Source organism: Mytilus galloprovincialis, chromosome 2 (genome assembly GCF_965363235.1).
Source record: "Mytilus galloprovincialis chromosome 2, xbMytGall1.hap1.1, whole genome shotgun sequence".
Taxonomy (NCBI): Eukaryota; Metazoa; Mollusca; class Bivalvia; order Mytilida; family Mytilidae; genus Mytilus; species Mytilus galloprovincialis.
Window position 1 is genome coordinate 59961762 of NC_134839.1, and position 26837 is coordinate 59988598.

Here is a 26837-nt window from a genome sequence, read left to right on the forward strand (position 1 = left end):
CTCTCTGGATTTACATACAACATCGAATACAAAAATACAAAGAAACACAATAATGCAGACGCATTATCGCGACTACCGATGCAAAGTGACATGAACATTAACAGTGAAGACGCAGATGATCTTTTTCACGTGTTACAAATTGAGGACCTTCCAATTACGAGCGCCGAAATTCAACGTGAAACTCGAAAAGAAAAGGTATTAGCATCAGTTTTGTACCAAGCAATGAACGGATGGGAAATAACGGACGATTCGTTAATGAAACCTTATTTCACTCGCAGAAATGAATTAACTGTTAGTCATGGTTGCCTTCTGTGGGGAATAAGAGTCATAATTCCGATTAAATTCAGGAATCGAATTCTAGAATTACTTCATAGTAGTCACCCGGGAGTGGTGAAAATGAAGGCGTTGGCCAGAGGACATGTCTGGTGGCCCGGTATAGACAGTGACATTGAACATTTAGTCAAAAGCTGCACTGGATGCCAGATAAATCAGCACGCACCAGCACTAACACCGTTACACCCATGGGAATGGCCCGAGACACCATGGTAACGAGTCCATATAGACTACGCAGGACCGTTTATAAACAGAATGTTTTTTGTTATGGTGGACGCGCATAGCAAGTGGCCTGAGGTTTTCGAAATGAAATCGATTACAGCAACAAAAACAATTGACATTATGAGACAAGTATTTGCTAGAAATGGAGTACCTGCTCATATTGTATCGGATAATGGACCAAGTTTTGCATCCGCAGAATTCGCAGAATTCTTGAGACAAAATGGAATAAAACACACGAAGTCAGCACCCTATCATCCAGCAACAAATGGACTTGTTGAGAGATTTATTCAAACATTTAAACAGTCAATGAAAGCAATGAAATGGGAATCTGGTGATGTAAACAAAAAGATCGCAAACTTCTTGCTGACGTATCGCCAGACACCACACACTAGCACCCACGAAACACCATCAAAACTGTTTCTAGGAAGGGACTTAAGATCTAGACTTCATTTGTTAAAACCAAACTTACGAAACACCGTTAGAGTGAGCCAGGAAAAATCTTGCGAAATAAGAATGAATAAGAAGGATAGACAATTTGAAGTAGGCGAAAGAGTTATTGCAAAGGACTATAGAGGAAAAGATCCGTGGGTAGCAGGAATTATAAGCGAGCGTGAAGGACCACTTATGTATAAAGTTTCAACCGACAACGGACACACATGGAGAAGGCATACAGAACAATTAAAGTCTACTCAAATGCCAAAATCGTATGAACAATCAATCGAAAACGATAACATTATAGTTGACAATACGGAGACACGCACACAACAACATGTGGCCGAAAAATCACCGGAGCAAACCAAAAACAATGAAATGTCAATGCCGCGACGAAATCCAATAAGAGAACGAAATCCACCAAAAAGATTAATTGCCGAAATGGAATAGTCAGTGTGCATAAATAGGACTTTTATGGTTACACATTATGAGGCATAATAACCCTCGTGTAATCATAATCAGACCAGGGTCTGATCTTGCATGATATTGAGAAAATATTGTAAACTGCATGACCTATCTTTCTATCTATACTCTTTATATTTGTTTTCAATTTGCTAGGTCAATTTTCATTCATAATTCTTATCACGCGAACACGTGATCACACGTTTGGAATTAGCAGGGAGGAACTATAGTGTTTTGACATTTTATGTGACTGTTTATTTTATCTTCTATTATAAATCACCGGATTATAAATACTACGCAGTTTTTAACCTACAGCAGAGAATCTGACATTGTAAACAATAAGGCAATTAAATATCATCTGGTTTCTATCTTTCATACTTTTCTATGTATGTATCTATGAAATAGTTCAGTTTAATAAAATGTAGTTATAGAAGCAGTCACGTTTATTTAGTATAGTTGTGTTATATATATAAGAACCCAAATGCAGTTATAAATACACAACAATTATGAAAAGAACATTATAGGAAAGTTGTTAAAGTTCAATCCCTTTGTTTGTTTTTACCTTTTAAAGCAAGACAATCATAAGAATCTGAGATGTTCCTTAATGTTTAGAATAAAACGATTGACGTAAGGGCAATGCTCTGAGCCACCAGTATAAGTCTACAGATTGCTTGAAAGCAATCGTATCCCAAAAATTGTTCCAATGAAGATAAAGGCAAGCCTGGAGGGGATTCATTACATTTGGAACAACTTTTCTGAAGGATGGATACGTATAAAAATTAAAATATGCAATAAGACAACTACCCACAAATGTTCAAATGACAAAGCAATTATAGGCAACCATACAGCCTTCAAAAATAAGGGAAACTGTCCCAACATGAAAAGTATGCATTAATACAATTGAGAAAAGTAATGGCCTGATTCACAATTCCACTAATAAACAGGTCGGGAACATCTACCCTTCAAATAAACCAGATGCTCCACATGGCGCAGCTTCATACTACAGCAGAGGCCGAACCCTGAACAGTTGGGGCAAGTATGGACACAACATTAAAGCCTGATACAGCTCTGAATTTGGATTGTGATCAAATAGTCAAAACAGAATACCGGTAGGTTTCTGACACAGAATAAATGTAGTCTAAGAACTTAAAACATTTAATATTAAATTGGACTTTTACCTATTGTGGTCCTTTATCCAAAAATCTTAATACATGGTTTGAGGCACTTGTCGCAGAAAAAAATCCTATATATAGACTTAGGGGTCGACCATTTGATATTCTGGGGGAGGGGGCATGAGGATTTGTTTTTGATCGGTTATTTATTTTTGTAATCTAAGAGGACAAATTATTCATTTTCTGCACTAGTGAAGCAAGATTTTTCATTTTCATTAAAGCAAGGGACTGATTATTCATTTTCACAACTGTATTTATGATATTCAAAAAACATACAATTTTTAAATGATTTGTTTATTATAAACAACATATTTGTGTTTCCTTTAAATTTTTATTTTGACATTATTTTTTTTTGCGTACCGAATGCTATAAATTTTTATTTTGACATTTTTTTTTGCATGCCGAATGCTATAAATTTTTATTTTGATATTTTTTTTGCATGCCGAATTGATATGCACGCAGTTGCGTGTTGGCATATACGGATCTACGCGCCTGGATACAATTTAATTAAATATATTAAATAACTGGGAATCCTCCCCCTTTATAAGTAGAGACAATCCATAACCTCAGAAATATTAATCTTAAATTTATATAAATGAAAAATAAGCTTCCATAAATAAAATTCAACAATGTTTCTTAAAATTGGTAAAAGCGGTATAGTCATACCCCAACATGTTGACCATAGATAGACAAACAATTCACTTGCATTCGATTCGCATTTGAACTATGTGTTTGTTAATGTAAACCGTTTCAAATGTGAATTTAACTAATTCAAATTAGTTAATGTCAATGCAATCCAATTCAAATTAGGTGTGAACCACGGGGGGGGGGGGGGGGGGGGGGGGTAACTTTGATATTTTTTTGGTAGGGGTGTGCCAATTTTGCCTCAAAAAACGTACCCATTTTAATATAACATTCACTGAAATTCAGTACCTATAGTTATATAAATATTTAAGAAAGAATGACCTATACTTATATACAATATTTAAAATATGACCCATTGCTTATATAAGCACTAACTCAGCATCACTCATAATTCATAAATATACCAGCTACCCTTAAGTTTTTATATATGAATTGACATCGTTTGGTGCACATATATTTTATCGTTATATATTGACCATTAATAATGTAAGATTCTCAATAGCATATTTATATATGATATGTAGATCATACCCCAAATCAATATACAGTTATCAAACGTAAATGCATTTTAATATAGGATGTCATTAAAAAGGAGGGTCATTTTTATATAAAATCTCGCAAAATTATGACCCATATTTTTGGCACATCCCGGTATACCCATTAATAGGAAGTTACCCCCCCCCCCCCCCCGTGGTGTGAACTCAGTATGATTGTCAGGTAGTTTCAAACTGAAAGATACTTTTAAGGGAAGGGAAAGAAACGGATAAAACCATGTGTGTTACAAACACTGTTTATTCAAGTCAGAATCCTGGATCTTAATAGTACTTTCATAATGTCAAATAAAAACATGAATATGATGCTACATACAATGCTACATGTATTTAATACCTATTAAATGACATTTATTTTAGTGATTGGTAATTAGGAAAAATCTGAAATTCAGGTGTAAATTGAGACAAACAATATCACTGAATGCAGTTTCTAGTCAAGTGACCAGCAAACATGGAAATCTACCTTTTGAATGAAAGGAGAACTCTTACATTGAAAATGAATGATGTAAATCTAGATTCTAATAATAGCCGAAGGGAGCTCACATTCACAACAGTTAAAGCATTGCTGAATTAGTGAACAAAGCATTTTTCTCATTAACTTGAAAATCCACCTATTATAATGGAAAAAACCCGAATTTTAAGACATAAATTGTAAAATTCCTGAAAAAAAGCGGTGCCGAGCATGCATGTAATTTGCTTGAAACATATTCAAAGAATAAAGTTTTATAACTTCCTAATGTCATTTCCAAAATTTATCAAAACCTAAATCTTACTGTGGATTCCTATATTTTTCGTGGATGTCAATTCTCCTGGATTGTTGAAAACTTGCATATTCATCGATATTTGAATTTGTGGTTTTAACAATCCAGACAGACAAATAGCAATAAGGTGTTTAGGAAAACATGACCTAAAACCTCCTTCATATAAGACAAAAATACATGGGAACTCATACTGAATGGTCAAATGTGTTCAATATGAAAATTGCAGTTAAGATGGTAAAATCACAAATCAGCCGTTACTGTAAATGGACTGACTTTTGAGAAAATTTAAAGGGAAATGACAGGGAAGGGGAGCAAATGCCCTTTCATTTGGTATGCAGGTTTCAAAAATAGAGGGAGAATAAGAGGGAAAGTTGAGTCATCTTTTTAGACTTCAGTTAAACTGCGACTGTAAAGCAAAATTATATCCGGGTGAAATTTGATCCGGAGGAAAAAATGTCACAGTAGTTGTTGTTATTTTGTTATCCGGAGGAAAATATTTCCCTGGGATATTTTTTCCTTTACCGTGAAATTCTATCTGGGTAGTTAACTTATTATAGTTATTAGAAAAAAACTTATCCTTTAAAATACTATGAAATAACAATAGTGTATTTGAAATAAGCGAAATTATTAAAAAAAATGTATTATAATGGTAAATAATTTCACAAATTATCCTTGAAAAAATTTCCTGAAATGTTCAAGTCAATATCATCCTTTTAAAAAGAAAATGATCATGAAACATAGGGAAGAAAAACAGAAGTAATTTCAAAGATCGTAATTGTGAAAATAATATCATGATTAAATAAGGTTAGTGTAATACATGTAAAAGTGAGTTGTTTTCAGATCTCAGTACAAATATAAATTTAAAAGTAAGGTAGAAATATAGTTGCATTACTACTGTTAACAGTACTTAATAAAAGAATTTGATTATGATGATATTTTTAACTATACAAATAGTCTGGGGACAGAGATGTAGCTACTGATTATATGGAAATCAAATAAATCATAGCATAACAATATATTGGAACAAAAGCATGTTTAACAGCTGGATAGTTTTTACCTGTGAAATGTTATCTATCTTATTAAATCAAGTTGTAAGTCATTTTTTTATATAAATGAATATATAAAAAATAAGATTCAACGAAAAATTTCACTATAAAATAGATTCAGAAATATATTATATTAATATCTTTAAAATATAAATTGCTCATAATTACCTCCCTTTGATAAATTATGCAAATTTGGTCTACCTTTGTGAAACATTTTATAATTATAGTCAGGTATATACATGTATTGATTGTGAGTAACTTACATAGTAGTTAATGGGACTCTATTTCACACGGTTCTGTGAAATATAGTACGGCAAATATATACCGGTACATACTATCCGCATAACACAGATAGATTTTCACTCCTCTGGAAAAAATCAACCTGTGAAATACCATGCCTGGAAAAAAATTACCGGGACAGATCATCCTCAGGATAAAATATCACAGAGGAATAAATAAACCGTTACACAATTACTATAATGTGTTAAAGTAGTCTCAGAGTTAAATAATGACTTATGAAGTTATGTAGACTTACCTTCTAATTTAAAAAAAAACAAAACACAATACTCAGAACTATGTCTAATTCACTTTGACTACTGATATGCAAACCTAAAAACAGAATCAAAGAGCAGATTGCTCTGAGGGATACGATTGCCATTGTTTCATTGACACATGTATGCACGGTACATTAGCTGGATAATATTATTTTCAAAACTAATTCAAATGACAAACAGACATGTAAAATAGTTACAAAATAGCCAAACCTGGATAAAAGTGTATGAACAATGTAATTAGGTCTATTGTGTTTTATTTTTGTACTGTCAATACCAAGTTTACTTTCCAGTGGGTCTCATTAGGGTCTAAGCGTGACGCGGGATTGCCGATTTTTTGTAAGCGTGAAACGTGAAAGTCAAATTATTGTGTCGTGAAAACGGGAAATGAGGTCTAGTGAGAGATGTCAGAGAAGGTATTTTATTTCACTCATTGGATCTTATATTTTATTAAGTGTCTGTTAGCGATGCGCCGATGTATAGTCATCAATGTGCTGATGGATCGTCGTATGATGTAGATGTAGATTTCAATTCGTATCTTATCACCTTTTTTCCTACGTTAATTCTAGGAGGAACCCCATTCCTAACTCTTTAAATATTTAATTTCCTTTCGGTCAGTCATCATGGCTCCTTTCCGTACACATTTATCGGTTTAAATTGCATTCGTTTTTAATTTAATACGACGTTTATTGACAGAACGAGCTAATACTCGAAGTCTTGTTTATATTCAGAATTCACGGAAGTTACTGCCGGAAGGGAGACAACTCGAAACGATAATATGGAAGACTCCATTTCGCCTGAAGGGGTGTTCAACGATGTGGAATATATTTATCTGAATATAAATGATGCATATGATTTAAAATTATGCAACAACAATAACCCTCAATAGCAGTCATACATAGAAAAGATCCCATGAGTTATAAATTAATTAATGGAGTGGGGAATCCAGAGCAACCATTCCATCTAAAACCCCTTAAAGTCAAAAAAACTATACGCATGCGCATAATTTCCAAATCAAACCCTGGGAAGATATATTAAATGCTTATTAAACGACCTAGATGGTTCTCAATTTCTTTATGGAAGTACAATCTCAAATATCAGTTTCATAACGGTAACATATAAGAAAAACTCCACTTCAGTTCATATGACAGAAAAAGATTTATCGGTATTCAGAGAACTCTCGCATTTTATCAAAACTGGGAATTCCCTCTAACGTGTTTCTAAATTTATAACTACACTAAATATAAATACTGCTTAATTCTGATTTTCCGTGTTGTTAAAAACACGCATCGAAGTCAAGGGAATTATCAAACATGAAGATTATGAAAAGAACATTATAGGAAAGTTGATTAAGTTCAATCCCTTTGTTTGTTTTTACCTTTTAAAGCAAGACAATCATAAGAATCTGAGATGTTCCTTAATGTTTAGAATAAAACGATTGACGTGAGGGAAATTGCTCTGAGCCACCGGTATAAGTCTACAGATTGCTTGAAAGCAATCGTATCCCAAAAATATATCATAAAATAGTGATTGAAAGATTCATAACACTTTGAAAAGATAATTCAGACACGTGTTACACGGTGAGCATGTTTGTTTACAAATAATAATGTCACGTGATCGCGCAGACCTCACATGTTGCATCGCCCTTACAATCCACATACACAACCCATTATCATGCAAACATGCAACGTGAATGTGATTGGTTATCAAATAATACAGAAATAATGCATGTACAGTTTATGAAGAAATTAGTTAATCAAATAGATCGATTTTCACTTTTGACACGAATAGGTCGGGTTGACATTTTTGTCATCGGGGATAATATTGAGATAAATGGGATAAAACTGACGGTCAAAAAGGTCTAGAGAAGCACATCAGTAGAACCTTAACATTAATAAGTAATACTTACCAAAATTTCTATAATTAATAAACTATATAACTGAAATTTCACAAAGATAACGGTAAATAATTTTGATGGTGGTGGTGATGCTGGTTAAATTGGCGCGAAATAATATTCTTACTCCTATTGCTTTACGTAAAAAAAAATGTATAGAATTGAATTTGACTAAAGTTGAGCATAAAAAAAACGTGAATATGCAAAAGCCTGGTAATATATTAATGATAAAGTGTGTATAAATTTCCGTAAACGAATTTACCCGTATACTTCACTAAGAATTACATTTGAGCGCAAGGAGATCTATTTTGTGAATCGGTTTATATAACCCCGGTTGAACTCAGGGTCGTATTAAGGGAATTTTTTGCGTTGCTTTTAAATCATTGAGGCCATCTATTTTTATTACGGGTTTCCATATCTTTAAATCGGAATTATAGAAAAAATGGAATGTTGTTAGCAGAAACAAAACAGAAATGATGAACACTGCAACATTTTCAGCAAAACATAAATAGGATGGAGGATCTGTGTATTCACATTATTTGTAAAACTCTCCTTATTCCTGTGAAGCGTGTGCTTTACATCGAGGCTTTCTATGCTTATCATCGACGCCACAGTACTTCAACCAATCAGACAACGTTTATTTGGGGCATTCGACCTATTTTAACTCGGATTTTGGAATTTTTTAATCGAAATTATAGAAAAATGGAATGTTGTTTGTACATATAAAATAGAAAAAGATGAATACTATTAGCTAAAGCAAGTTTAGATGGGGTTCTGTGTATTTACATTGTTTGTACAACTCTCCTTACTGATGCCATATTTTGGAATTTCCGTGACCTAAATGGTTCGCGAAAATTAATATTTTTATATATAGTATAGTAACTATCATCAATAAAATATCCTATAGGTAATGTATGATGTTGAAAAATAAGTTCGCCATGTATATTTTTTTAGTAAATTGAATTGTTAAGCCTCGGTCACACCTTACCGGATAGCTCGTACGGACGCCTAACGGATAACTTTTTTTCAATCCGTTCATGTCCGTTAGACGTCCGTTATTATCCGTTTGACGTCCGTCAATATCCGTTGCATCTCCGTTAAGCGTACGTTTTGTCCGTCGACGTCCGTTCTGTCCGGTGGAAAATTTTGAACATGTTCAAAACTTTGAACGGACGTCCAACGGATAAAATGTCCGTTGAACGTCCGTTTTGTACGAAACTCGTCCGTTTCGTTTCCGTTTTGTATCCGTTACATGTCCGTTATACATCCGTTGGAGGTCTGGAAGATAAATTCAAAGCCTCGGTCACATCTTAAAGCCTCGGTCACACCTTACCGGATAGCTCGAACGGACGCCTAACGGATAACTTTTTTTCAATCCGTTCATGTCCGTTAGACGTCCGTTCTTATCCGTTAGACGTTAGATAAATTCACCAAAGGACTTCTACCGGACGTTTAACGGATAAAACGGATGTTGAACGGATGAGAAACGGACTTCTACTGGACGTATAACGGATAAAACGGATTTTTAATGTAACTAAACGGATTTCTTATGACAGGGTTGAAAATAAAGTAGAAACATGCGTGTCATGTGGGGAATATGGGGAGATTATCATACCAGATCTCCAAACTCATTCTTACTTACAGTAATTTAAACAGTGTATATTTTAACGGTTTTTCTAAACGTTACCGCATACGAAAAGAACTATTTATATGGACGGAATTCGAGAAAGAACTACAAAATTCAATAAAGACTAAAATAACGAAAGCACACAAGTATGTTGAAAAAAGAATAGGTGATATAAAGGAAAATAATAACAGTTTAAAAAAATAGACTCTATCTTCTTTAGATTACATCCAGAACATTAAAAAGGGAAAAAAAAGGTCGTCATTTAAGGGCAACCACTCCTATAAAGAGACTACATACTACAATAAAATGTCTTATTTGTTGTTCTTGTCTTGCTGTTCGTTTTTGTTATTATCTACCGTTTATGCAAGGACACCAAACATTTGTAAAAATCATTAAAGAGCAAAAACTCCAATTTTGAACCGTCTAATGATTTCGACCATCGAACAGAGAAAAGCGCTACGGATGCATATAACGTGTTGTTAACCTTTTTATTATAATTAGTTCAACATTCTAAACATCTCTGCTACGTCAGATTTTCATTGTTCCTGGCGGTTTTAAAAAATTATCACCAGCATTTTATCAACGTCATTTACGATACAAATTGACGGCTGTAACGTCAACTTTTATACTTTATCAAATCGTAAAATGCAATGTCAACCAGATTTACACTATAGAAATTTGCCATATACTGATATGACAAAGAAATCGACAGCAGAAAACATGTTTATATCATGCTCCAAAGTTTAAACTGCATAATTGCCAAAACACACTGTAATGGGTCGAACAAAACCTAGATCAGAAGATACAAAACAGAACTTAAAACATGCCCAACAGAATTGGTTGCCCTTTCTGTCAATCATTTAGGCGTTGGACACAAGAGTAGTTGCCTTCAACGATGACACATCCATTGATAAGAGTTAAACCAGAATTTCAGTGCATACCACATGATTTGAACATTAAACATGACGTAATCAATTGAACTTTCAAACTGCAAACTTTGCTTAAGCCTCGGTCACACCTTAACGGATAGCTCGAACGGATGCCTAAAGCCTCGGTCACACCTTACCGGATAGCACAAACGGACGCCTAACGGATGAAAATAAAAGTTGTCCGTTGACAAAATTGTTATCCGTTGGGAGTCCGTTGATGTACTGAACGAATAAAATGGATGTGCAACGGATGCATAACGGACACACATCGGATATGCAACGTACGAGAAACGGAAACGTACCGGACAGAACGGATGTCGAACGTACATCTAACGGACGAGTACCGCATAAAACGGACACCTAACGAAACGGATGAAGAAGATATACGGAAAAATCACTGGCGACAATAATATATTCAAAATGTTTCTGTGTTACTGGTTTTGGTTTTTTCTTCAAAATTCCGCCAAAGGGCAGTGTCTGGCCTGAATAAGAACTGCTTGATTGTGAAGACGTGCCTATACTCAAAGATCGATTATGAATAATAAGAATTCATGAACCTTAAGAAATCTGACATACCAATAATTGGTATTTCTGACGCAAAATTTATCCGTTTCAGATCCGTTCAGCGTCCGTTTCATCCGTTATACGTCTGTTAGAAGTCCGTTTCTCATCCGTTTTATCCGTTAAACATCCGGTAGAAATCCGTTGGTGAATTTATCTTCCAGACCTTCAACGGATGTATAACGGACACGTAACGGATACAAAAAGGAAACGAAACGGACGAGTACCGTACAAAACGGACGCCTAACGGACGTTCAACGGACATTTAATCCATTGGACGTCCGTTCAAAGTTTTGAACATGCTCAAAATTTTCCACCGGACAGAACGGACGTCGACGGATAAATCGTATGTTTAACGGACATGCAACGGATATGGACGGACGTCTAACGGACATGAATGGATTGAGAAAAAAAATTATCCATTAGGCACCCGTTCGAGCTATCCGGTAAGGTGTGACCGAGGCTTTAGGTCAGTACATCAACGGACTCCAAACGGATAACAATTTTGTCAACGGAAAACTTTTATTTTCATCCGTTAGGCGTCCATTCGTCTTATCCGGTAAGGTGTGAATGAAATGATGAACTGATGCTGATACATCTATTTTACAAAAACTCCAGATTGAAAATCAGAATAAAAAAGTGATAAGCTAGAGTTGTGTTTTTAAAGTTAGTCAGTATATAGCTATTCTTCATCTAAACTGATTCCAGCGTTTTATACAAGATCGATATTTACTGGTTATGAATATTGCAAAAATGTTGACATGATACAAAGAGAATATTCCAGATTCCTCTCATACTTATGTACCAAAATATACTTAGGTAATAATGTGACTCTTTAAAGATTTGCGTGTTTAGATGTGACTCCAGTCATTTTACAATTTTGAAATACGTCAATATTTAAATTTTGTTAATTTCACATCACCAAAATAGTTAATTTGTAAACGGTTTCTTCAAAAATTAACGTTTATTTTGTTTACCACATAAAAAAACATACACAAAAATGAAGTGAAAGTATGTTCCAATTACAGCTAGTCAGACGACAAAAAAGAGTACTAAGAAATGATCGGTAATCAGAAAATGAAAGAATAAAATCATAATTAATATAAACTTTTGAATTTGAAATGATCATGTTTTATCCAGTGTCCGGAATATTTGTGTTTCAATGAATGAACAGAAGGGTAATGCATGGTCAGTACAGTAGGTAACATATCGCTGTGTCACTGATGGGTTTTAAAATATGTCTAATTAGACTGCTAGTTATATTGTAAGGGAGCTACCATTTGATTTTTATTGGGGGGGGTGGGGGGCTAGGATGAAATTTGAAAAAAATAGGCAGGACAGGAGTTTTGAGTAAAAAAAAAGGTAGGATGAGACAATTGCCACAAAAAAAGTCAGGACGACAATTTAGGTAAAAAAAGTCAGGATAAACTAAAAAAAAAAAAAGCAGGACCAAACAGAGTGAAAAATAAAAAGGCAGGACAGAGATTACAGCTAAAAAAAAAATGCAGGACGCAAAATCACTGCTTTACTTTATACATAGTCGTACAAGATAATCGCATAGTATGGTATTCACATTTCACCCGTTTCTTAATAACGTCGAATCATGCGAGCAGGAGTTGCCTTTTAGGATATCATATTCGTTACAAAAAGAACAAAATAAAAAAAATACGTATTAAACATGTATGATATAGGGAAAACGGTACTATTTATTCTGTCAAAGGCGACAATACTCACATTTTCTAGATTTACAACTTTTAACAAACTAACCTGTATAAAACAGTTATGTGTGGTGTTACAAAATGTAGTATTCTGTTTTAAAAATTAAAGTCAAATAGTATCATGACCAACTTCCAACGGAGCTTGTTTATGTCATCCATGCCCACCTTCAATTTACACCAAATTTATGAAATTTCTAGAAAACATTTCAATAGGGTTCAAAATTTATATTGTAAAAATACACGCTGCAGTTATTGCTCCTAAGTTGACTTCTTTCATCTGCCTTGGGTCAACAAAAGACCAACCTAATGATGTGGTAAAATGTAATAGTAACGTTTTCCCTATAGAAAGACGGACACGTACCATATCTGTTTTTTTTTTTTTTTATTTGTTCCGTTCACACAATGAACGAAATATACCGTTGCAAGGGATGCGTATACTATCGTTGGTGAATGAACCTATTTTTTTTATTGCACTACACATTAGACGCTAACAGTTCTATAGAATTATGCACTACTTGCATGTCTTTACTTAAAACTTAGTCTAGCTTAAGATTGGCATATAAGTAAGAGCTTAAGATTGGCATACAAGTAAAGACAGTTATCCTGTCTACCTTTGCTGCTGAACGTAGACCTCTAGCTATAGATGTCCTTTGGTTGTGTTTGCAATAGTATAACAAATATCCCATGGGACCAAAAAATAATCCCATTGAATTTTGCCAAAATTCCATGGGGTAATGGGCACTGTTCAGGGATTTTCCCCTTTCACGTGTGATATAAAACATCTTATGTTTTTCTAAATCAAATTGCAAAGTATAATATTTAATAATAACAATAGAAAAGCAATGAATTTATTGAATCCCATGTAATTCTGCACATGTTGGTTATAAACATAAGTCTGTAGCTCTAAGGACAGGCGGCGGCGGATTAGCAAATGAGCGTTTTGCAAATTAAAAGTGTCCAGTGTTTTGTATTAATTGGATGCTGTTTCATTGACGTATACAGTACATTCCTGTTTCCAAAAAGGCTGTCTTTTTTACCCTGCTTTAAGGAGAGGAAAACTGAAGGTATGCTGAGCCTTTGGTGTCTTTCCTTATTACCAGTATATATAATGCATTTCATATATAATTGACAATGCAAAAGACAATTAATAATAAGGCTTTTGTTGAGATACTCAAAATGTCCTCTTGCTTTATAAAAATACCGAGTTTTATTAATTTATAGTTATGTTATTTGATTATCACCAAATGCACTAAGGAAGAACTTATAATTTTTGGTAGGTTATGTCATTATTTTCTAATAACAGTAAGAACAAAATTAAAAAGAAGATTTCATCATGTATCACGTTCTATACATGGCAAGGAAAAAACCTGAAGCGTTTCTTTCATCAAACCGTGAGTACATTGGTATTGGTTGGAGTAAAACAAGTCTTTGTCGTCTCTATTGAGATTTATTTGTTAAACATTTAAAATTATTTATTCATAAAAAAACAAACGATAAAATTCTATATCATAGAACAATTTCTAAGCTTATTTGGAGATAAACTCAATAACCACCACATTTAGCTGTTGGATTATTCCTCTTTGACTAACTTTATGCTAGAAAATATAAACTCAAGTGGTTGATAACGAAAGATTCAGAAACATACAAATTACACAAAATGTAGAAGAATAATCGTTAACTAAAAAAAAAAAAAAAAAAAAAAAAAAAAAAAAAAAAAAAAAAAAAAAAAAAACACACACACAAAAAAAACACAAACTTAATACCGGTAGTGCATATTTTTTTAAGTAACATAATAGTGGTTCGCACACAAATAAACAATTTTAAAGAATGATATTATTCAGGACAAGAGGACACAGTGAGCAAGGTAGTGATAAATATGACTAGACGTGGTTTAAACCATGAGTACTAATTTTATTTAAGAATTGAATGCTTCTTTTTGTAAATTTATTGGGGTGTAAAAGCGTTGACCGAAGTACATTTTGTATGAAGCGCGGAACCGCTTCATTCTAAAAATGTGCGCACGGTCAACGCTTTTACAACCCTATAAAGTTGCAAAAAGAAGCATTCAATACTTATAATTACATTTTTTAGCTATGATCATGAAAACACGAATTTTATATATTTTTTTATTTAATTCACCTGTGCACTTTATTGTTGGACCACGTGTTATCATGAATAAAAAGTTGTATTGAGCAATGCAACTGCTAACGGAATAACACGTGATGTGCAGTTAGCCAATCAGAATAAAGTATTATAATGAACCATACATCTAATGTAATTATATAATAATATAATATAACATAACATAATAGCGGTTCGCACACTAATAAACAATTTTAAAGAATGAAATTATTCAGGACAAGAGGACACACTGAGCAAGGTAGAGATAAATATGACTAGACGTGGTTTAAACCATGAGCACTAATTTTATTTAAGAAGTGAATGCTTCTTTTTGTAAATTTATTGGGGTGTATTGAAATCATAAATAACAATAAATCTTAATATGTATATACCTGTCTTTTTTGTTTGTGTGTGTTTTTATTATCTTTATTTAATTAAGACTATCTTGTACAGTAACAGGGAAATATTGTTTGAAACGTTATATCTGGCAATGATTCTTTGACGTTTTATATAAGACTATAGACAGTTTGATTTAGAAAAAATGCCGACATAGCTAGATAATACAATTAGTTATATAATTCCGATCACAATTCTATGTTTATATTCTTGTTTTTGTTATAAAATGCATCAAATAACATTATTACAAACCTAATCTTGAATTATATAAACATTTTGGACATTTACCTGTGACATCACTTTTGTGGTGTTGATCCAGTCGTGTGACAGACAGTTCGTTGTTCTGTTGTGCTATTTTTGTGTGCTGTCCTAGGTTCTTTTATGTGTTCGTTTTAATTCTGTGGTTAGCATGTTGAAATGTACTATTCTATTGTTTATTTGTGTATTTCTGTGTCCTGAATGTTCTTGCATTTATTTGTACAATATTCCTGTCATGTAATGTTGATATTTTAGTGTTATATTTTACATTGTCATAAAAGCGCGAGGTTTGGTAACAAAACAGTTCAACACACCATGTTTTTCCTAAAATGTCCTTTACCAAGCCAGGAGTATGGCAGCTGTTATCTCATAGTTCGTTTCTCTGTGTGTTGTATTGCCGATTGTTTTTTGTTGCACTTCAGTGTTTCTGTTGTTTCGTTGTTTTTTTCTTATAGTTGATGTGTTTCCCCAAGATTTGTTTTCTCTCAATCGATTTATAGACTTAGACTTTCGAACAGCGGTACTACTGTTGCCTTTATTTATCTATTAAATTTATTTTCAATTTTATAATTTATTTATTTTTTACATTAGAAGACCTTTTGAATTGTTGTTATTTTTTATCACAATTACATGCCGGGGAGAATAAAAACAGCAGTAAATGCGAACGAACAACATGTATACTAGCAATATTTTTTATTCGTTTAGGCCTATACATTTTTCAAGCAGTGCTAATGTAAAAGCTCTGTACTCATTTCTAAAGTGATTTGTGTTTTATGGGAAACTACGTATACGAATCCGCTAATCTAGATATAGACTTCAAACATTGTTTCACAGATACACATAGGAAAGTAAACTTGTAACCATACACCCATTTTGCCTGTACCTTTAGAATTACTTGTTCCAACTACAAGTTGTCACATTTGTTTTTTCCTGGTCCTTTTAGAGCTTGCTATGCGGTATTGGTTTTGAACAAGGCGGTGCGGTGACCTATACTTTCTTATATCCACTAATATGGTCTCTGAGGGAAAGTTGTCTCATTGGCAAGCATACCACATCATTCTCCTTATTTTTCTATGAAGCAATGAAGATAAATGTCTTACATGGTATCACGCATCCTTGTGCATTTAAGTCAAAAGGTCGATACGACTAGACACCATAAATATACAGGAATAGTTGTTGACGCGTTCGTTTTATCTATATATTTCCTCACTTAATAACAATCAAAGCTTATCTTAATTCTATCATCGCTAAATCGAATGGATATATAGTTATCAAAGGTACCAGGATTATTCATTATTTATTATGTCTTTTTGTGTCGGGATGTATAAGTACCCAGCCACGTCAACTTGTATTTTTGTCTATCTGATGAGTTAAGCCTTTTTTAACTGATTTTTATAGTTCGTTCTTATGTTGTACTGTTATACCACTGTCCCAGGTTAGGCGGAGGGTTGGGATCCCGCTAACATGTTTAACCCCGCCACATTATTTATGTATGTGCCTGTCCCAAGTCAGGAGCATGTAATTCAGTGGTTGTCGTTTGTTTATGTGTTACATATTTGTTTTTCGTTCATTTTTGTATATAAATTAGGCCGTTAGTTTTCTCGTTTGAATTGTTTTACATTGTCTTATCGGGGCCTTTTATAGCTGACTATGCGGTATGGGCTTTGCTCATTGTTGAAAGCCGTACGGTGACCTATAGTTGTTAATGTCGGTGTCATTTTGGTCTCTTGTGGACTGTTGTCTCTATCTTCTATTTTATATTATTATTTTTTTTTACACCAGACACCCGTTTCGTTTATAAAAGACTCACCAGTGACGCTTGAATCAAAAATTTTAAATAAAGCTAATTGAAATACGAAGTTGAAGAGCATTGAGGACCCGAAATTCCGAAAGGTTTTACTAACTATTTTTAATAGAATATAAAAGTCAGAATCAGGAAATTGAACAACGGTCGACTCTATGCACGACATTATAGTAGTTGCTTCATTAAAATGGAAACTTTACTCTTAGAAAGTTGAAATAAAAAATGTAACATATATATACATGTAGGAACAATGTTGTAATTAACAAAGAGGGTTCGTTGATGTCAATATACATTCTTTGTCTAAATTGTCCCTGTCATTTGTTTTTTTTTTTTTTTTTTTTTTATCTTCTTCTCTTTTTTTTTTTTTTTTAAGTTTTACAGTGCAAATTTAATATTTGTCGATCTTAAAATGCCATTATCCATCAAAATACAGAAGTAAATATCCAGAACTTTCATATGCCATTCTAACAGTTGTGCACGAACCATCAATATCGCTAAAAATATCACAACACTTGTAATGGCTTCACACATCCATTTAGAGAACCGGCATGGATATTTCTAAAAAAAAAATGTGCACTTATTTAGATCTATCAAATTCAATAAAAATTTGATAACCATCGAGTTGTACAGAATAGCACTTACTAATTTATGTTAGGTGTTATCTTGCTATAGGCAAGCTATTTACCTCTATTCAATAGTATTACCCTCATTTTTAGAGCATTTGGAATGTCGTTAACTTCACCCCTTTCTACTCACTTCGCATAACCTACCTGTTGAATCCATTGTTAATTTGTTGTTTTCCAGGAAATTTATTAAATTGTTGGCGGTGGATCATGCGGTTGACATATTAGTAGAAAACAGGACAAGGTGAGAAAACCTCAGATGAAAACAAATGACGAACAACAGACAAAACTGTGAGGGAAAAAGACGCAAGAAACTAAATCTTTAAAATAGATATAGGAAGATGTGGTGTGAGTGCCAATGAGACAACTCCCCATCTAAATAACAATTTATAAAAGTAAACCATTATAAGTCAATGTACGGCCTTCAACAAGGAGCCTTGGCTCACACCGAACAAAAAGCTATAAAGGGCTCCAAAATTACTAGTGTAAAACCATTCAAACGGGAAAAACCAACAGTCTAATCTATTTAAAAAACGAGAAATAGAAATACACAAATAAACTATCGAAACAGAGATATGTCTCGCCTGTTAGCAGAAATTCCGGCTGAAAAAAACCTCAACAACAATCTGATGGCTAGCAACATTGCTAATTAATTCAAAGTTATTGGTCCATGACCGTATAGACAGGGCCTCGAAAGGATCGACACAATGAGATATCGTGAAAGTAATGCCACTTTACAGAAAATAATGTCATAATATTAAATAATCCCTTTTAAACTGACAAAAGCTGAAAACGTAACTATTGTCACCGGAAAAGAGTCACAGGCGAGACAAAAAACCAACAAGAACAATCATGGTATGTATTTTAAAGCCGAGAGTTATATCAGATAAACATGTCACCATCAAATTTTAATTTGAGTTGGAACTTCACGAGTTCAGGTAGACAGAAAATATACAACAGAAAATGACAGTTAAAGCTACAGAATCCGTCTACGGAAACAAAACCGATTCCGAAATAGCAATCTAGCTAAGACAACTTGAAGGTCACGGGAGTCATTTGGGCGTCCACAAAAAACGTTTAACCCCGCCACATTATATGTGGGCTTGTCCAAAGTTAGGGACCTATAATGCAGAGGTTGTCATTAGATAGGCAGAATAGCACATACTATTTTAATTGATGTGTTCTCTTTTTACAGGGAACTATCTACCTCTAACTTCATCCCACATCGCATAACCTACCTGTAGTATTCATTGTTAATTTGTTGTTTTCCAGAAAATGCATTAAATAGTTGATAGTGGTTGTTGATATAACAAAGAAGACAATTACCGCAGTTAAATCATTGCACCTAAAACTTTAACAAAGCCAAAGAAACTGTATCAGAAACTAAAACATATTGGTAGAAAACAGGACAAGTTGAGAAAACCTCAGATGAACAAATGACGAACAACAGACAAAACTGTAAGGGAAAAAGACGGAAGAAACTAAATCTTTTAAATACATGTTATTAGAAATACACGAATAAACTGTCGAAACAGAGATATGTCTCGCCCGTTAGCAGAAATTCCGGCAGAAAAAAAACCTAATAACAATCTGATGGCCAGCAACATTGCTAATTAATTCAAAATTGTTGGTCCATGACCGTATAGACAGGGCCTTGAAAGGATCGACACACTGAGATATCGTGAAAGTTATGCCACTTTTTAGAAAATAATGTCATAATATTAAATAATGACAAAAGCTGAAAACGTAACTATTGTCACCGGAAAAGAGTCACAGACAAACAACCAACAAGAACAATCATGATATGTATTTTAAAGCCGAGAGTTCTATCAGATAAACATGTCACCATCAAATTTTAATTTGAGTTGGAACTTCACGAGTTCAGGTAGACTGTAGACAGAAAATATACAACAGAAAATGACAGTTAAAGCTACAGAATCCATAAACGCAAACAGAACCGATTCCGAAATAGCAATCTAGCTAAGACAAGGAATGTCACGGGAGTGCCGTTTGGGCGTCAACAAAAAACGTTTAACCCGCCACATAATATGTGGGCTTGTCCAAAGTCAGAGGTCTATAATGCATAAGTTGTCATTTGTTACTGTATAATTAACTGCATATTGTGTTTGTATTTTCGTTTCTTAATTTGTATATAAATCAAGCTGTTAATTTTATCGTTTTAATTGTTTAACATGTACTAGCCATTCCTTAGCCTTATGTTTAGCTAGCTACATATGGATGCGGTATGAGTTTTGCTAATAGTTGACGGCCGTACATTGCCCTATATTTGTTAACTTCTACGTCATTTTGATTTCTAATGAAGAGTTGTCTCATTGGCAAACATACCACATCTTCTAAATTTTACAAGGAAGTCGATATGTTTGAAATGTAACAACTTCCTTGTCTAAGCAAGATTACTGTCTGAAATAATTTAACTTGAGTACTTCAATGATGATTCAATTATAAAATATAAACATCATGCGCATGTGACTGGTACATGACGCAAATTGGAATGAATTCCCTTGTAAACAATTAATTTTTGGTACAGTTATATATTCTTCAAAATTTAATGTACTTTCATATATATTTAGTTTGTAAGTATGAATCCTTGTTTGAAGTAGATTTAGTTTTGTCTGTGGTATTTTAGAATTATGCTCTGTTGATAAAATGTGAGGGTGAATGTGACTGTCAGTGCTTCAGTGCTGGCATAAATTACTAATTATATAGATATATATATATATATATATATCTGAGGTTCACCGTTGATAAATTATGAAATCATGCATCGCACTTAAAAAATTAGGTTCCAACTCCCTCATGCAAAGGTAAATTTATCTGAATTTGGCTTATCTTTAAAGATCCCTTCTGATCATACACCTACTAACATTTCAAATTGTAAGGTTTGAGCGTTCCGTATAAAGGTAAATTCCGAAAAGCGCTTTAGACACTTATTTATGAATTGTTATTTTCATATTAGATGGTAAATACTAAATATCCAGTGACAGTGCACCCTTGTAGCAAGGCAGAAAAGATAGCATTGACGTCATTTTGTTCCCATTGTGCTAAAATAACTCTTTGAAGAAATCTTTTTCATAAGAATATAGAATAAAAGTTAGAAGTAGCGGTGCATAATTTATATTACAGTCGAATTTGGCATAAATGGGCAAATAAAAACAGGATTAAGGCTACTTTTTACGTACGTGGTCGTAAGTAACGAATATATAAACTGCATCGGTTAACAAAGTCATGCTGGTTACCGTAAACTTTTCAAAGTTGTTGCAGTATCATATTTATCATTAAGAACCATAAGCTCCGCACCTTTTTTGTTAAAGAAAGACGAAAGATACCAAAAGGGACATGCAACTTAGTAACTCGGAAATAAACATCCGCATGGAAAAAAAGAAATGGACAAAAAGACCAAAAACAGTTTATAGAACACATCAAAGAAAATAAAACACTGAGAACAAAAAACACCACTAGAAACCGATTGTGATCTTGGGTTATTCGGAATGGTAAGCAGATCCTGCTTGACATATGACAATCGTCGTGTTACTCCTATGCTATAAAATATGTTTATGTTATATAAAGTGATTAAGCATCACGTAATAGCGGATTGGTAATTTACTGTTATCTTACACTAAGACAACTACAAATTCAATAACCATTGGTCATGCAAATTTTCTAACCATATACTCTAACATGCATGTCAAGATTTGAAATTGAAACAACGTTGTCAGTACAAAGGATAGACAATATAAAAAAGAAGATGTGGTATGATTGCCAATGAGACAACTGCCCACAAGAGACCAAAATGACACAGACATTAACAACTATAGGTCATTGTACAGCCTTCAGCAATGAGCAAAGCTCATACCGCATAGTCAGCTATAAAAGGCCCCGATAAGACAATGTAAAACAATTCAAACGAGAAAACTTACGGCCTTATTAATATAAAAAATAGGTTGTTACCGGTGTAAACACCATATATAATGATACATGTAAATAGGAAATAGAATCGTGATTATCGTATCAATGGGAATTATGCAGACGCTGTTGATATAGTTATATGATTAGATTACTGCAGCTGATGTTAATGATTTGTTTTCGCAGCAGAAAAAATTCATTTAAAATAAAACTAACATATTTCGTACTTTGCTCATTCATTGCGTTCGAATCATATATTATTTTTCAATCATGCCAATTAAAAACTCAGTGGCGTCTATCTGGGTCACGCCCCGGTGCGGGATTTTCTTGCTGCATTAAAGACCCATTGGTGGTGGCCTTCGGTTGTATTCCGCTCTTTGGTCCGGTTGTTGTCTCTTTGACACATTCCCCATTTTCATTCCGATTTTATACCTTACCTTTGTCGCTGGTGTTTTGTCTTGTATTCAATCAAGATACAAAATTCTATAGACCAATTACATTGTTAATTGGTATCTTATAAACATTTCGTAGTTAGCGGTGAAGCTCATCAATCTTTTGGTCATTAGTCTGCCAATTTAAGTTTGTTTTAATTCTGATTACGTCTACTTATATCCCGTCTTCTAATTCTAAAGTTGTTTTTTTAAATCTTAAACCTTTTGGGAACAACCATTAATCTGTGGGGTGTGTGGGTATGGTCTTTTGTTCGAGTCAGAATTATTTTTCAACGCAATAAATCAAATTAAATTTTTAAAAATTTAACACTAAGGTAATTCAGAATATTTTTGTTTCCTTTTGCTTGAACAGAATATTTTTTTTCTCTCAACAATTTGGGAATCAGAATATGTTTATGGAACAAAAACATTTTGGGAGAACAGTTACGTGATAAGCATGTTGATTACACATCTAGCACAAACAAATAAATACAATGCTCTATATATGAGGATTTTTTATCAACAAAAAATGTGAAGTATGAACAAATATGTTGGACAAATCTTAGATATGTTATAAGGGAGCTTCCATTTAATTTTTATGGAGGGCTAGGATGAAATTTGAAAAAAATGCAGGACTGGGGTTTTGAGTTAAAAATAAAAGTCAGGATGAGCAACTTGCCAAAGAAAAGGCAGAATTGCAATTTATGTAAAAAAAATCAGGATAAACAAGTAAATAAATGCAGGACCGAATAGAGCGAAAAACAAAAAGGGTAGGACAGAGATTACAACAACAAAAAATGCAGGAGAACATTTTTCATCATTTCCCCCGCCTTAAAAATCAAATGGTAGCTCCTTAACTGATATCTGAAAGACTTTTCTGTCCTTTTTTATTTATTTTGTAGTTTTCATCCGTAACACGATCTTCTTCTTTAATCTTAAAAGCCTTTAAAACAATTTGTCCTCCCTGTAAAAAAAATTACCTTGTCGCAAGTTAGATGTGAGTATTGTATATTTCTTTATTGATAACAATAAACAATAGAGAAGCAATCGCGTTTTTAACAATGTTACAAAGAATTATATCGAGGACTAACATTACTGTTACAAGGTTCGTAGAATGTCGCACAAAACTTAAAGTCGATCAACTCCATTCAAAAATATATCTTTGTATAAAAAATACCACGTACATGAATAACAATCACACTTCTGTTAACAGTTTATCATCATTAGTACATAAATACCAATCACACTTCCGTTAACAGTTTATCATCATTATGTACATACACAACAGTCACACTTTCGTTAACAGTTTATCATTGGTAAATAAATAACAATTACACTTCCGTTAACAGTTATTCAACATTAGTACATATATAACAATCACACTTCTGTTAACAGTTTATCGTCATTAATACTGCGTCGATTTCCATTCATTCTCAAAGAACCTCTAGCAATGAGTGACAGACGTCGAACGTTACTATCTTCTATATAAAATCCTGGAGTTATACAACATGGACAGAATAATTCCTGAAAGTTTCTCCAAAATATTGTGTTAAATATACAATAAATAATAAAATTAACACCGGTATTTATTAACAATAACAAATCTGTGATTTCACGTATGCCGCGAGCTAAATAATTTTCCTCATAATACCCGAGTCCAAGACACGTAGACATAATAGCATCTGGAACTATACAAATAAGAAATACTATAATAATAACAATCAACATCACAGTAATTCGGTGTTTCCGACGACCAAGTCTACACCGTCGTATTCCGTATAAAATGCAAGTATTTAGAATAATGAGAAGGAATAACGGAATGATGGAACGTACAAAGTAATGTAACCAATTAAAGGTTTTAGCAAATGTTTCATTTGCCCATAAATCTGTTAGATGAAGATCGTAACTTATACTCTGCGTAGTATTTTGTAAAACTTCTATTGTTTTATATCGCATAGCGTATGGAACAGAAAATACCATCATTATCACAAAAACTGTTGTTGATATTGTTTTGGCACGTGATATTGAACACAATCTTTTAACTCTAGTCGGATGACACACATAAATGTACCGTTCAAAGGCAACGGATACGGTTAACCAGGCAGAAACACACAATGATGCATTGAATATATAATGAGCGTAAGGATATACAAATCCTAAGGCTTTATTTCCGGTTGACGGATCTACTTCTGAAAGTAGTATAACAAGAAAGTAAAGAACATCACTGAGAATTTTAATGCAATCAGAAATCGCCAATGAAAGTAGATATATATTTGTAGATGAACGCATTTGTTTTTGACACATAACGATTATTCCGAGGATATTTCCAATCATACCTAGAACACATACGGTTGGGAAGAATATCAACCCTGTCACAAATCGGGCTTGATAATAAAATTCCTTGAACTCAATTGGCTGTTCAGGTTGATTGGCCACTACACAGTTTTGACATCCCATTGTTGTGATTGTCAATGCCTCCTCATCTTATAACTGAAATAATAATAAAAAAAAAAATGATATTAAAACATAACTGTACAATCGTTTCAGCATATCCCTATGATAAAATATCATATTTTCTTTTTGATCAAAACGTCTTATATAAATATATGTCTCTTGTAATTTGCAATATATTAGCGCAAAACTAAAAACACAATAGCAATTACGAGTAAACATCGTCAACAAGCAAAACATACAATTACATGTCAAAATGCAACAGACGGCATATTATATGTTATTCAGGTCTCAGACAGGGTATATACTGTGACATTCCCGGCTTAGAGTTTATATCCCCTGAGCCGAAGGCGAAGGGGATATAAGCCCTAAGCCGGGAATGTCACAGTATATACCCTTTCTGAGACCTGAATTACACATATATTACGGATTACCCCTGACTTAATGTTATTTTCCAGTGCAGGTATTTGTTGACAACACATATATATTGAAAAACCCAACCTAATATGTTCGGCATACGTGAAGGATTTTCTAATTTGCTGTGAACATAATTTTATCGTGTATGTAATAATTTATAATAACACTTTTAACATTAAATTTAAGTATTAAAAGTGTAAAATGCGTGATTTTGTATTAAAAATGTATTATTGACTGAAGCACGTCATTATTTTCCCTCTGTGAGCCTCTGACAGTCTGATAGCTTTTGACTACGTCACATAGTAACCGGTGTTATGATGACGTTTTTGAGGTTCCAATTGGGGATAAAAACGTCGTATATACCCCGGCAGTTTCCTGAATATATACTGACATCTCTGTGTTGTTATCCAATCACAAACCTCGACACATTTGTAATCCGTAATATATATATAACCATTTGTGATGACTGAGTGGAGATGAGTAAAATGTTGTCATTCCCTTTAAAAAAAAACATTTTTATATTGCTCACCTTTTTCAAAACTTCTCTCAAACATCATTGGTTTAAAGCAATCATTACAAAATATAGAATCATATATATATATATATATATATATATATATAAATCTAACACATGACGACGAAGTTAAGAGAAAGCAACTGCCTAGCAACGTATATGACCAATTTTGGTATTATTTCAATAAGACTTAGTATTCTTTAAAGATTTTGTCACGTTGGTTTCATATAAAAAATGTGTTCTTAATTCATTATTCATAAATATAAGATTTGGTATGATTGCCGATGAGACAACTCTCCACAAGAGACCAAAATGACAGAAAATAACAACTATAGGTCACCGTATGGCCTTCAACAATGAGCAAAGTGTCTATAGAAATCATGCTACTTTTAAATCAGGTTTAGTTTTCTAAATTAAAAGGACTTATCGAGAAATTTATCTTACGATCATTAATTAAAGGCATTCCTGCTTCAATTATGTCTTTGTTAACATTTCGCCGCAGGTTACAATGTTTCTTCATTTAAGTGACAAGTCAAACGAAGTTTTACTCGGTAAGGTTTCTTCATTATGAAGTATTTAAAGGGGAGACCAAAATACCACCATTTTCTACATTTGAAAATGCCTGTACTAAGTCAGTAACAGGACAGTTCTTGTCCATTCGTTTTTGATGTGTTTTGTTATTTGATTTTGCCATGTGATTTAAGAGATAACTGTATTGTATTTGAAGCTTTAAGGACGTCCATCGGTAGTTTTACTGTCGCAAATTTAGTTTACCTGGCGACGCGGAGCGGAGACAGGTAAACGGGTATTTGCGACAGTAAAACTACCGATGGACGTCCGCAAAGCTTCAAATACAATACAGTTATCTCTATTCTAATGCAAAACAATTTTATTATTAAATTTCAATCATGATTTCAGTGTAAAATCTTCATTAAAGAAAATTCCGCGAAAAGATGTTATCTTCTTTGGTCCCTACACTAGGCGACGTCATGGG

The 26837-nt window shown here is 33.4% G+C and overlaps 1 protein-coding gene across 3 annotated transcripts in view; it reads right to left on the bottom strand.

Moving 5' to 3' along the window:
* Positions 1-22979: 22979 nt before the first annotated feature.
* LOC143062340 (FMRFamide receptor-like) overlaps positions 22980-26837 on the bottom strand; it is a 65378-nt gene continuing 61520 nt past the window's right edge. For 2 of the 3 annotated variants that reach the window (XM_076234054.1, XM_076234053.1), the window contains one exon: positions 22982-24951. In XM_076234054.1, coding sequence (XP_076090169.1) covers positions 23839-24918 — 1080 coding nt within the window. In that variant the 5' untranslated portion in view covers positions 24919-24951 and the 3' untranslated portion in view covers positions 22982-23838. Of the gene's footprint in view, positions 24952-26837 lie in introns of all 3 variants that reach the window. The other variant, XM_076234057.1, reaches the window with a different exon arrangement.